At 46.2% G+C, this 14,213-nt stretch overlaps 1 protein-coding gene and 1 long non-coding RNA gene across 2 annotated transcripts; one reads left to right on the top strand and one right to left on the bottom strand.

The window, feature by feature from the left end:
• Window positions 1-18: 18 nt before the first annotated feature.
• Window positions 19-9,863, bottom strand: RAP2C (RAP2C, member of RAS oncogene family). The gene is made up of 3 exons (XM_079318937.1): window positions 9,371-9,863; window positions 7,334-7,653; window positions 19-2,509 (listed from the first exon to the last, which is right to left on the bottom strand). Exons 1-2 carry the CDS (start codon window positions 9,641-9,643, stop codon window positions 7,375-7,377), a joined length of 552 nt encoding a protein of 183 aa, XP_079175063.1. The 5' UTR covers window positions 9,644-9,863; the 3' UTR covers window positions 19-2,509; window positions 7,334-7,374.
• A 174-nt stretch (window positions 9,864-10,037) lies between these two features.
• On the top strand, window positions 10,038-13,525 carry LOC306808387. The gene is made up of 2 exons (XR_013776015.1): window positions 10,038-10,158; window positions 11,858-13,525. It is a non-coding gene; the product is annotated as an uncharacterized lncRNA (long non-coding RNA).
• Window positions 13,526-14,213: the final 688 nt, after the last annotated feature.

Genomic DNA, 14,213 nt, shown 5'->3' with positions numbered 1-14,213 from the left:
AGAGACTACTCACCCCAGTTTGGTAATACAGGTATCTATTTTATTAAAAAAGTTACAAACAGGTGGACTGTAGGGTTGTCTTACAAAATGACAAGAATGAATTCTACTGGAAAAAACTTTTTACAAAGCATTATAGGTAATTGTTCCATTTTTGCACTTGTTATTCCAGATTTCACCTATCACTGATAAAGATACAGTACATTAGATACAAGATGTTAGGTTACATTTTTTGTTTGTAGAGCCCTACTGCAGTGATTTGAACAACTCCTAAACAGATGCCATAGTAAAGACAATACATATTGCATTTATTATTAGCCTCTTACTCTAATAAGCAACTTCACATGCAAACTATTGAGGAAGCCTAAATAAACTTTTGGTCCCTTTTTCCCCCCAAAGTGTGCTGAAGAAACCATCTCTCATTTTCCCAGTCCTGTCACTCTAAGCTAGTTCAAGTTTAAGGTTTTTTTCATTTGTTTGTTTTTTGTGATTTTTTTTTTCTTTTTTCTCTTTTTTTTGCTGAGGTCAATGAAAATGAACACTGCTTTGAAAACTACCCATAGGAATGAACCACTGACCAATATCAACCAACTTTTTCCTTTTTAGACAAAAGAAAACTAGGATCTTTATGAGTTACTTTCATATCCTATTACCTCCTTACAACCTACAAAAAAGATCAACAACCATCACTTAAAAAAAAAAAAAATCTACTTCGAATACAAGGTTTGGTTTAATTCTGATATTAAAGTGCAAACCTAAGTATTAGCCTCAGCCTGTTTATAAAGTTTGTACAAACAGGAAAAAAAAAATTCAAGTAACCCCACAGAAAAAGAATCAGGTGTTTCAATAACCAGGCAGAAATCCTGGTGTCCTCTTCTTTTCAGGATTCAAATTCAACACTGAATGTAGACACAGAATCTTTATTTCTGCTAGAATTGTAAAGTCAGCCTGCATTACTACCAATAAAACACTTTAATATTGAGATACTGTACCGGTGATCTTTTATTGTTTCAAATGCCATCATCCACAATACAATTTGTGAGTTTTCAACTGCTTAACCTCATATATCCATCACTGCTTTTACTGGAGCTTTTCTCATAGATATTTAGCTATTACAGGGAAAGAATGTACATTTCTAGAAGCATGTTCAAATGACTAAAGCTGGGCTCCTAAAAACCTAGAACTTTGGTGCAGTAGGTGAGCTGCAGTTATTAAATTTCTGCAAAAAAAATTACACATTTTAAACCACTGCTAGAAAAAGCTCTCATGTATGCAACACGTTAATAAAGGTGAACAAAAAGATTTTGTCTGTTCTTTGTACATTTTCATTCTGCTCTTTATACCTGTGTTACTGTTAAAATTTTCAAGTATTCAGAGAAAATGTTGATCAGGTAAACAATAAGGAAGGCAATGGCTGTTTAAAGCACGCTTGCAGTTAGTATCACTGAAACCTGGTGCTTTTCCCCTTGTTACACCAACTTGTCTCTAATATTAAACTTGTTTATTGGGGAAAAAAAACCAAACTAAAAAGCAATTTGTGACAGTGCAAGAAAAACTTTAACAAATATTGCTTTAAAATATTATTCAGAAAGACAAATATTAGGAACTATAAAAGGTAAAGTGATCTTATTTGCATTAGATTTACATATGCAGAGGTCTAGTAGATGTCTCTTACTGTGCCAGGCAAAGCTGAGCTGACAGAATAGGCATACAGCCTGTTTTGAAGGATACATTATCCCTTTTCAAAGGCATAGAGAAGCAATTTGTAAACAAGCAAGTTTAGAAACTCAGTAGAAGGAAAAGTGTGCTGCTGTTTTCAAATGCTACAATTGTCATGTTCAATTAAGAAACCCGAGATTGCAAGAAACATCAGCTGGAGACTTTATATCCCATTCCAAGTAATCCCTACTGTCAAACTGGACTGGTTACAAACACATTGTCACAGCTGCATCTGCCAAGAAAAGGGATACTACATCCAGACAACAGAGGTGCCTTCAGTATCTCTCCATGACACTGTCACACGTAAACAAAAAGTCTCAAAGAATGACCAACTACATTGTAGGAGAAAACCTTGCAAATAGAAATAAGCACTGATGCGAGGTAATATACAGAAGTAACCATTTGTTTAAGGCTCAACTTATTCTCCATTAAAACTCTCTTCTTTTAAAAGGCATTGAGTAGGTAATACTGAGTTTAAGTATTTAATAAATACAAGTTCAGAATTGATTAAAGAAATCAATTAAAATATTAAAAATGAACTCTTGCATATTAGCCATTATATGAACTTAGAAAGCTATAAAAGGACTGATAGATAAAGAACAGATTTTAAAACTTATGGTAAACATGCTAAGCATTCTGATTAAGGTGTGTGGATCCTGGAGGCCACCAACCTTATGCACTTAGATGTATGGCAATGTGCTGTAATAGAGACAGGTTTACCAAGGCTCAGCTCTGCAACCTGGGCTGAAAGTTCTCCAAAGCAGCATCTGTGCAAGTTTCCTCTGAGTTTTATCTGCAATTTAAACAAAAAAAAAAAAAAAAAAAAAAGAAAAAGAAAGCCACATTCAATACATATCCAAAGTGAACACAGCTCCTCCCTTGCCCAGAATTGCCAGTTTTCCATCCTGAGCCCCAAAGCACTGTTTTTCACAGCAGCATTCCCAAATGCTTCACTAACTGTGGTAATACAAGAGGCAAGCAGGCAATAACCTACTATTCACTTTGTAACAGCTGCTGCTGTGGGATACGAAATTGCATGCATCTAAAGATCTGAAAAAGCCAGGAAATTTAAGTTCTTTTCTACAGATGCACCAATGCAGGACCTAGTGCCTGTGTAATACCCAGAAACACACAATAGCCTTTACACAGCAATGGCCTTTAGCACAAGTTCTGGGAACAGGCAGATGAGACAATTAAGTCAGTTTTGACTTGTTCTCAGCAACCAGACCCTCTAAATGACTCCAAAAAAGCCCCTTATCATTGAGACAGCAGAGACAGAGCTGTACACCACCATCCTCAATCAAGCACACCAACATGTTACCAATGGGACCAAACCCTCTCTGCATTTCAGACAACCTGCTTGTAGCTCCCAGGATTTATCTGCAGAGATATCCTAAGTCTCAGGTGAAGTTCAAAGTCAGAAACCTGTCATATTACGTGCATGTACTTCACTCTAGCTTGATCCACAGCTTTTAAGTGATTTTGAGGAGCCTTCTCAATTTTTGAAGTAATTTCACCAAAGGAGTAAGGACCTTATGTTTCCTACAGCACCATTTCTTTTCTGTTGATTTGCTCTCAGCTAACAGTTTGTCACAGCAGAGTGCTCTGACACAGCCAGGGTTCCCCCTCCTGCCTAAGAACTGGTCAACCCCAATATTCAGGAGCAGCACTCCTGCCCTGACAGGAGCCAACAGCCAGGTTTTTCTTGATTATTTGTATGTTTTCTAACTAAAAGCAAATCTCTCCCAGTCTGGTGAAATTACTCCCACCCCACACACTGCTGCTGGTCCACAAATTTTAGACAGAGAGGGTCCCTGTACTGTCAGAAGCAGCAAACCAACATTTAGCTTCTAATGGGGATAGATTGGACCTGCTTAATAGATGTTTTATCTTTGTTTAGAAGCAAAACATTAACAGCATAGCTCCCCATCCTACCAGAGTTAGATCCACCCCAGAAACTTCATCTAAACCCAGCATTCAACAATGTAGCCAGAAAAGATTTGCTGGGAATAGTAAGAACAGAAAAATGAAGTAATGGTACTTTCCTCCACATGCCCTTCAGCATCCTTGTATTTGCAGGTATGGGACTTCCCAATTCAGATTTTTCATGTCTCCATTTGTGTTTAGTTACTAAAATTAACACTACATGATACCTTATCTGGCTTCATTTGCCTGTGACATTTTATAGCACTCTCTGGTCTCTTCTCTGAGCAGGCAGGAGAAAAGGGGAAGTTAGAAATACAGTATAATAAATGTATCTGTGTTGCACAGCCATATAGACTAGAGTACACTTTCAGTTTTTATTCCTAGAGAGGAACACATTTCCTTCAACCTTGCTAGTATCAGTTACTCAGGAACACAGGGGACAGAATTCACTAATCAGAATCAGTCTTTCATCCCAATGTTAAGGTACTACCAATCCTATTTGTATCAGAAAGGCTTCACTCTATGAGCACTCTACCAGGTACCATACTTTAAGGAAAATTCAAAACAAAACAGTGTCATACTGAAAATTCAAGAGAAATGCTGGAGCAAGGAACACAGAGCAGGTCCTGGAACTCTCCTTTCTCTGAATGCAAGAGCAAAATGACAGAAGACCACTGCAGAAACAGGAAAGGGGAGTAGGGAAACAGGATGTCAGAAAAAACCACATTTTCAAAAGGAACTGAGGGTTATCCTGACTATGCAGTTATGTTCCATCCTTCATCTCTTCCAGGGCAGCTGACTGGAACAGCAGTTCCACAAATGCTTCTCAAAAATTACATCATAGCTGACAGACAGGCAGAGGTATCAGCACCAAAAAGAGGTTAAGTGGTACCTGTGAGTTAAAACTGACACTGCAACAGTGTCAAAGCAAAGCCAGGCCCAGTAAAAAAAAAAAAAAATATCCACCCTTACCCCTCCCATGGGTTTCTGCAGCAGAACTGCAGGAACACAAACTGGTGTGTGTATGCACTGCTTTGTGAACTGACACACCCAAGACTGCTCCTGGACACAGCCAGGTTACAGAACTCAAGAGATTATGATGATGATCCCAGGACACAGCTGTAGTTCAAGCCCATTTCCTACACACAGATTTTCAGACAGCTGGTTTTACTTCCTCAGTTTCAATTTACCTAGGAGGGGTCACTCCTAAAGCAGAGGTCTGACAAGCAGCAATTGTTTCCTGGATCACAGATAAGCAGGATTACAAAGCTGATTAGAGCTATCACAAGACACCATCAGCACCTCTCCTAGCAAAGCACATCAGACAGAAATTACCAAGTAGCAAAGGCTCATGATAAAGTTAATGAGATCCTACATCTGCTCAATCAAAGAACAATGATAAAGTGGGATCCAGGAAGAGGAAAATACCCCAAAAGTGTTGGGCTGAAATGAAATATACAGAGCATGAAGCCTGTAAAAAGCCAGAATGAGCAACAAAAGTTCCAGACATAATGAGAATTGGACTGAATAGGAAATGGATCAGGAAGGAAAGACTTGTTTGGCACAGGTGATGAGACTACACTGGGTAGAAACAGCATTCCCCAGAAGCAAGGAAGCAGTTCCCTGCTAAAAGCTTGGGGTGATTGTCTAAGGCAGGCAGAAGGAAGGAAAGGAAATCTCTATCACAAAAGCTTAGATCCTCTGTCTCAAGAGCTCACAAAGACATAAGAATACAGATGTTTCTCCTGAAACAAGAACATGCTTAGGAAACCCACCAAATCTAGGCATAAGTTATCATTCAAAGGAATAACATGTTGCCTTGCACCTTCTTCAATTTCACCCTTAAGATTAAATGCACTACTTAGTGCTAAATCCAGAAGCAGATAGGTTACAAAGCCTCCCTTAGAAGCAATTAATTCCAGAACTATAAATTTCAAGGATGAAAGGCCTGATTTTGTCAGAGTTTAAGAAAATAACCTGCACAAGATGAAACACTAGTAACTCAAGGAATTGCCATATCCTTTACCATGATACTTCTAGTCCATATAATCTTGTTTGTGAAACTGCCTTAGAAATAGCTGAAACATTGCATTACTATACACAATTCAGGAGACCACTCCTGCAGCACTCAATTAAAAAAACAAGCAGTAATTTCTTAAGATTAATTTCTTCCTAGAACTCTGTCGACTCTGCAGGTGTGATTAATGTGCAATGAAATACTTTATTTGTATTTTCCTCTGCTCCAAAACAAGCTTACTCACCTTTCAACAAGCAAATCTCAAACTTACACACACCTCTTACACAGAGACAGCTACCCTTTCTAATTTCACAGCACTGGAGATAAAAACATCATGTATTATCTGTAGCATGACAGTGCAAGGGCCATGAGCACCTAAAACTTTTTCTTTACAAAGCACTTGATAACAACCTCAAATACAAGCTTTGAGACTTCACTCTCTGACCTTGCATTCAAGATTAAAGAGGATACATGGTCCAAAACTTCCAGTAATAACCTATTTTCCCTCTTGTCACTTAGACACAAAGTTCCTTTGAGCTAAGGAAGTCACTAACATGGCAGTGGGAGTCTGTGTGCAGCTGTCAGGAGGGGCAGTTCCTTCCCCTGAACTTCCACATCATCCCTCACTCCTGCACTTGCCCTCAGAGATCAGGATGAGTTGTTTGTGAAGACAGGCCCAACAGACAGCTGGAGGTCTGAGGGGCCAGCTGCAGCACACAGAGCACACCAACAGTGCTTTGCAGTAACGTGGATTTGAGCCAGTGTGAAACAAGACCTGCAACAGCTACAGGGGAAACAGGAGTGTGGGGGGTTCAGAACCTCCTCACAGGAACACACACCAGGGAGGAACAGACCTGTCCACAGTCAGGTGAAAAAGGTGCTGAAAAAGAACACACATGTAGTCTTTCACACATGTGAAAGACCAAAGGCAGCTGTCCTGGAGGAAAAAAAAAAACAAAAACCTAAGCAACACCTGGCATAGGAGAAGCTTTACAGTGGGCTCTCTGAACACCACACTCTCATCACCTCTTATGAGTCACTGGGAAAGGGGAGTTGTGCATTGGGAAGCCATTTTACAGTGTGTTCTCTGCTCTGGAGATTTGAGATGAAGAGCACTTTGTGCATGCCCTTGATTATTACATGTGGGCTTTGAGCCACTTACCACTCAGGCTGGTTCTCTTGCAAGAGAGACTTATTCCACTGATAAGACAGCAGGGTACTGTCAGTTCTGTACTGCAGAACTTTATTTCTTTTAAACAAGCTCAAAGTCTTCTCAGAAAAACTACTGGGCAACTTGGACACAATAATCTCACTGAACTCCAAGGTAACTCCTATTACTTGAAAATAGTTCAGATACCAGCTACAAGAATAAACCCACTGCAACATCACAAAGCACTTATGCAGAATAACAGCATCAAATACAGCACTGACAGTCAAAGTAGGTGCAGATGAGATCATTCACTCTGTGTCACTGTGAAATTACTGCAAGCAAATGCAGCATTCCCTGACTAACCCTACTGGAAGTAACACAAGAAATCCATTTGACTCAATCGTGTGCACATGAGCTCCCATCTCTTTTGGAGGAAGGCTGCCTCATTTCAGACTCCCTGTCCCTTTATCTTTACTGAAAGACCATGTTTAGCCACCTCAGTTAGTTATGACTGTTCCACCAACCTGCTCTGTATGGCCATGGTTGAGGTTTTTCTTAATTTCTCTCACTGGACGATGCAAGTTGTACAACACTGATCTTGTTTTTCAGGCAGGGAGGCATAGTTCATTTGCCTGACGATCTCAGCAAACAGTTCATCCACCATTGTTTTGCTCTTGGCTGAAGTCTCCATGAAGGGACAGCCCCACTCCTGAGCCAGGGCTCTGCCTTCTGCAGATAAGACTTCCCTCTCCGACTCCAGATCCACTTTATTCCCCACTAGGATCAGAGGAACTTTCTCGTATCTCTTCACCCGGACAATCTGGTCCCTCATTGGCTTGATGTCCTGGTCAAACAATCCAGCTGGTTAGTACATGCAAGCAACCAAATCACATGGAGCTGCTGCAGAAACACATTTTAATAACCCTCACGTGCAACTGAACATGAAAAATACATCACAAGATTTTTTTAAACTCATAGTCACAGTGAACTAGAATTCAGAGAAAATTTACCACCTATCACTAAGTTGCTACTTTTATATGAAAGCACACACATTTTATAGGATATATGTGCATTTACAAACAGAAAGTGACTGCTGTGCTCTCAGATGGTTCAGCCAGAGCTATTGCTGTTCTGAAGGCTGGTTTCAGCTTTCTGAAGAAGTTGATTCAAGTCTAAGGACCTGTAACCCTAGCAGGGGCATGCCATTACACAACCATTTAGGAAGTTTGTGCTTAGTTTACAGCTTGAGAAAGCCATCAATTTAAATAAAGCCTTCTCAGTCCTGGAATGCTTAGAATAATTCATTGTGAACACATTTAATCACATGTAAGTAACCAAATTAGATGTTGTAAAGAGATTTTATTACCTAGAGATGCATTTATTCAAGTCTGAGCAGACACGGGGAGTTTACACTTGAAAGTCTGAGTCAGCCTCCTCTGCCCCCTGAGTGTTTTAAGTTACTATCAGGACTACAAATTCTTGCATAGTTCTGAGACAAAGCAATCCCAGCGTTTGAAGTTACCACTGTGTAAAGAACTGCAGAGTGGTTTACACCTACAGCCTTCAGAGCAAACACACTAGAGCCAGACTGGAACAATTAAATATTAACAAGGTGGATTACTCTACACCCATTCCTCAAATAATGCGGGCTCACCGGAACCCAAAAATCAGTGAAAATGAGAGCAGAAGCATCCCAATGTCACTGCTGTTGTTTTCCAGAGATAAGCACGTCTTCAGCTTGCACAGGGTTGTTTCGAGGCCTCTGCTAAGATAAGGTTCAGCCTTCAGCAGAAGCAAACAGTGGGGGTGTGCAAGGTCTTGCCAAGCAGCTGGAACACACCCAGCTCAGCAGCCCAAGCCAAGGCAGGAGCTGCAAATCCCTGCGCTGCACGGAGCGCTGCTAAATTCACTTATTGCCCAAAAACAAAGCCCCCGTTTCTACAGTTGCTGGTTGAGACAATGTCTCAGAGACAAAATGTCTTTTTTTTTTGGAGAGTTTTAACAGTAGAAATCAAATCGAGATCTACAAATAATCATGTATAGCTAGTTCTCCTCTCCAGTACTCCACCTACGCTGGGAGAGCATCAAGCTCGTGCTGGACAGGAATATATTTTGGGGGCAGGGAGCGGAAAATAGCAGCTCCCTTAACAAGTCACAACTGCAGAACAATGAGACTCTCTTCAAGAGCAACTGCAGAAACATGCCTTTTAGGAAGGAGAGGGGGTTGGAAGGGGAAGTCTCGATTTTTATATCGAGTGATTTCTTCACAAAAGGGGATTGCCAAGAGATTTCTGTTGGGGAAGTGGGAGCTAGTCATTGTTCTCCAGCACTGCGTGGGATTTAACAATGGTGGCACCCTGATAAGTACCTGCAAAGCAAGCAGTTTTCCATCAGGAAGCAGGGCTGGTAAACGCGCTTTCAAGCTGGGCATTTACACTTGTGGCCCTTCGGAGATAAAAGCGATTCTACGCACACGTGGCTACCCCTAAACTTCCTCCTCGGCCCGGCGCCGTCCCCGGGCAGGGCGGCTCCAGCCGAGGACGGGACCCGGCCGAGGTTACCTGGAAGGACTGCTGGTTGACCAGGCTGTAGACGAGGATGAATCCCTGCCCGTTCTTGATGTAGAGGTCGCGCATGGAGGCGAACTGCTCGGTGCCCGCCGTGTCCAGGATCTCCAGCACCGACGGGGACGAGTCCACCTCGATCTCCTTGCGGTAGAAGTCCTCGATGGTGGGGTCGTACTTCTCGATGAAGGTCCCGGTGACGAACTGCACCGTCAGGGCGGACTTCCCCACCCCCCCGCTGCCCAGCACCACCACCTTGTACTCCCGCATCGGGCCCCGCTCGCCGCTCCCCGCCGGGCCCGGGCCTAGGGCAGGCGGCACCGCGGCCCTCGCATAGCCCCGGCCCGCCTCAGGTGAAGGGCGAGGCCGTACTGCTCCCGCACCGTCCTGGGGGGAGCGAGACCCCCGTCAGCGCCCGGCGCGGCCCCAGCTCCGCGGAGCTCCCTCACCGCCGCGCTCCCGCCATCGCCGCCTCGGCCGCGGGACCCGCCCGCCAGGGCCACCCCCACCCGGAAGGGTTTTGCTGAGGCACCGGAGGCGGCCCCGCCCCGTCGCTTCGCGCTCACTTCCGGCGTGCTGCGTCACGGCCTGCCCGAACTGCGCCGGGGGGCAGGTTTGAGTGTGGCACCGAGGCACTGCGCTGTGACGGGGGACAGGTTTGAGTGTGGCACCGAGGCACTGCGCTGTGACGGGGGACAGGTTTGAGTGTGGCACCGAGGCACCGCGCTGTGACGGGGGACAGGTTTGAGTGTGGCACCGAGGCACCGCGCTGTGACGGGGGACAGGTTTGAGTGTGGCACCGAGGCACTGTCCCTGCCCGGGCCCCCAACATGGCGGGCTCGACAGGGCGGTCCCGGCCGCAGCCGCTTCGCGGGCGGCTCTGTGAGGGGCGCGTTGTCCCTTCACGAGTTCCTGCTCTGCATTCCATAACTTGAACGCCTTAGCGAACTCCTGTGAGCTCCCTGCTGGGAAGAGACCCGGGCTATGCCACCGGCGGGTGTCGAGAGTCGGACACCGGCACCGCCGTTCTTCGTCCCTGGAAACCCGCTGGGCTGGTGACAAAGAAAGTCGCCAAGTTGATCAGAGGGAGGGAGCACCTCTCATATGATGAAAGACTGGGAGAACTTGGATTGTTCAGCCTGGAGATGAGAAAGGTTCTAATTGCCCTTTCAGTGCCTGAAGGGAATTTACAGGAAAGACAGAGCGGGACTGTTTAATAACACATGCAGTGACAGGAAGGGGGGAATGTGTTCGGACTGAAAGAGTGTAGGTTCAGATTCGATATTCGGAAGAAAATCCTTGCTGTCGGGTGACAGGCGCTGAGCCGCGGGGCGCTGTCCTGCCGCTCCGCCCTGCCCGTGTCCCGGCGCTGCTCGCCTGCCGGGAGCTGCGACCCGTCTCCATCGGAGCCCTGGCCATTAAAATGCTCCCGGATCCGCAGGAGTTGTGCCGGGCAGGGCTGCGGCAGCGCTGACAGCAGGGGTCAGCACGGCACCGGAGCCATCGCATCCCATCGCATCCCATCCCATCGCATCCCATCCCATCCCATCCCATCCCACCCCACCCCACCCCACCCCACCCCACCGCATCCCATCGCATCCCATCCCATCGCATCCCATCCCATCGCATCCCATCCCATCGCATCCCATCCCATCGCATCCCATCCCGTCCCGTCCCATCCCATCGCATCCCATCGCATCCCATCCCATCCCGTCCCGTCCCGTCCCGTCCCGTCCCGTCCCGTCCCATCCCATCCCGTCCCGTCCCGTCCCGTCCCATCCCATCCCATCCCATCGCATCCCATCCCATCCCGTCCCGTCCCGTCCCGTCCCGTCCCGTCCCGTCCCATCCCATCCCATCCCATCCCATCCCATCCCATCCCATCCCATCCCATCCCATCCCATCCCATCCCATCCCATCCCATCCCATCCCATCCCATCCCGGTGCTGCGGGACCGACCCGCCGCTTCCCGGCACTGCAGCTCCCCGAAGGAAAGAGGAAGGAACTGAAAAGGATCAACGCCTGTTTTCTTTCTAAAAGAAAATCCCCCCGTTCGATGATTCCCACCCGCAGGAGAAGCTGTCCTCCAATATTACCACATGTGTTTCTGCTGCTCCCTGCAGGCTGCAGAATTCCATCAGGCACTGTGGATTTGTCCCTTTCCCCTGTTTGATCTCAAGTCCGAGGCAGTCACAGCTGCTGCTTTGTGTCCATCCCAGGACATCCTTGGCCTTCCAGCAGCCCAGGTCAAGGCTAAAACCATCCAAAGGCACTGAGGAGGTGACTCTGCTTGTGGCTGTTTTTGCAAACAGCTTTATTTTATTCACTTCCTTTCCATAAAGAGAACATGTCCATTATGGGAAAATGTCAGTGAGGACTTTCATCCTCCAGAACAAATCTTACTTAAGTTACACCAAATTTGATTAACTTTTCTTTATTACATGCAAGTAAAAAGCCTTCTCCTTCCTTCACCATTGCCTCCAGAATTGTGTTGTCAAGTGAATTGCTGGCAGGAGGCAGACGTGCCTGCATGGAAGATTTTCATGTGGCTGGTGAATCAGCTCGAAAATGTAAAAAAGGTGAGCATTAAAACAGGCTGCCTCCTACTTTAACCCCATTAGAAATCACGAGTTGTTGCAAAGTACCTTAATGCACTCAGGGTGCTGGGGATAAAGGAAAGCCGCAGTTGCTCCCAGAGGAGCTTCCCTTCTAATTTTAACCATGACACAATCGGCGACAGTGACAAATGGGGGGAGGGAGAAAAGGGGCAAGGGAGGATGAGGGTGACAATAATAAGATTACACGGTCACTTAGGTTCATTCTGTGCACGTCTTTGTGGCGCTGCTGGCCCATTATGTTTGTGATGGGTGGAGGAATGACTGTGGGAGAGGAAGGGGCAAAGAGCACAGCGGGAGAAAAGCCAAATGTATTTTTGTGCAATTGACTTTAATCAGCAACGCCTCGCTCATGGGCTGAGGGGAAGCCCAAGCAGGTGGACACGGGATTGGGAAACTGGATTTTTTTTTTCCCTTCTCCAGTATTGATTTGCATTGCCAAGATTTGTTTCCCAACTCACAGCACTTTATACCTGGGCACAGATGTCTAGAGCTGAACAAAAGGGCCGATCTCAAAGTGCACCAGGTAGTTTGTTATCCTTAAGACGAGTCATTCCCTTCATTAAACAGTTCGTGCAGCTCTTTCACCGCCGTGTGCCCTACCACATATCCTGAGCCACAAAAATAGCTGGTGATGTAAAAGGTTTTGAAACTCTGGATGGGAAGAGCTGCTTCTGCCATAAATGGCCAAGCCCTGAGCCAGCCATGCAGGGCACCTCCTGCCAGTACCACCTCTGCCACTCCCTCGCTATCGCCATCTCCTCCCGCTGAGGTGTGGCACATCCCAGGTCAAAGGCCTGATTTAATCTCTGCTGCCACTTTCTCCACGGCTCCTGCCAAGGAGAAAGGAGCAGGGCTCAGCCCTCAGTGCTGCCCCAGGAGGGTTTGCCCTTTCTCAGCAAAACAACCTTCCCAAATGAACATCCGGGCAGGATTCGATTGCTGCCAGAGCTGCTCTGTGCTCTTGATGGACTCAGCTGCTCTGTGCTGTGCCTGCAGCCAGCAACAATAAAGCAGGCTCTTATTAAATTAACCTGCTAAGACACAGATCCTGCAGGGATGTTCAGGGAACAGACAGATGGCACAAGCAAGGGCCAGGAATAATTGCAATCCCCATCTCACCAGTGTGAGAGATGAATCCTGCCTGGTGCTGTGCCCAGCAGGGAGGCAGGACTGGGAACAGTACCCTGAGAGGTGACAAAGGAGCATCTCCAAGCCATGGATAGAGTGAGGAGTCTGGAACGTGTCCTGGTGATGCCAGGGTGGGACTGCACCAGCCCCCAGCAGCCAAAACCTCCCCACTGCAGACACAGTGTGGCTGCTGTGCTGCTGCCACCACCTCTTGTGGGCTGTCCCCACTGCCATCATTGATCTGCTCTGACTCCCTGTGTCTGCCTCAGCTACAAACCAGGCTCTCCTCTGCCAGGAAGCCTGCAGCAGGCTGCTGAGCCAGGGCAGCAGGGATAACCCAGATTTCACCTCAGTTACCATCTAGCTGGGGACATCATTTGCGTAAATACATGCAAAACCAGCTTAAGACCCAGTGTCATTTCTTCTTTGCCTCTTCCAGAGGTTTTGCTAATCCACTTACTGTGCCTTATGGTGCTCAGCATGGAAGCTGCAGGGTAGGGACCAGCTCCTCAGGGCTCAAATGGCTGCTGGAGCACCGGGGGCTGCTCTCACATGCAGCTCATTCAAGGAGGTTATGTCACACCAGTCACATAACTGCAGTGACAGCTTATGATCTCAGCCCTGTCAGGTTCCAGTGAAATGTGTCTTAGGGATTGGATGTGTCCACCTGGCCCAGACTCCTAATTCTGGGGCTGTTTCAGAACCTGCAGAGATGCTTTTCTTTTTTGCCAACTTTTCCTGCCAATATAGAGATGACTCAGAGGCAAATCCTGAGGACATTTCTCAGAAAGTTCTGATTTTCTGCCATCCTTCAGCTTTTAGCCATTACTTTAGTAGCAACAAAAGGCATGATGGTGCTTCAAAAGAGGTAAAGGACATTTTCCAAAGCAATTACCGATTCTGAAGCAGAAGTAGGGCTGCACTGAAATATAATTGATACAACAAGGAGGCTTTTGGGATTTCTGGGAGAAGCATCTCTCCTTGGCTCTCAGATCAGATCATCAGCCATTTAGAAGAGCTTGGTCCAGGAGTTGAACAGCACCACAGGGGAAGGTGCTTTTGCTACACCCTGGCACACTCAGTGCCTGCAGCCC

The sequence above is a fragment of the Erithacus rubecula genome (genome assembly GCF_903797595.1).
Source record: "Erithacus rubecula genome assembly, chromosome: 15".
Classification (NCBI taxonomy): Eukaryota; Metazoa; Chordata; class Aves; order Passeriformes; family Muscicapidae; genus Erithacus; species Erithacus rubecula.
The sequence above is the reverse complement of the archived record's forward strand: the minus strand, read 5'-3'. Positions and strand labels throughout refer to the sequence as shown.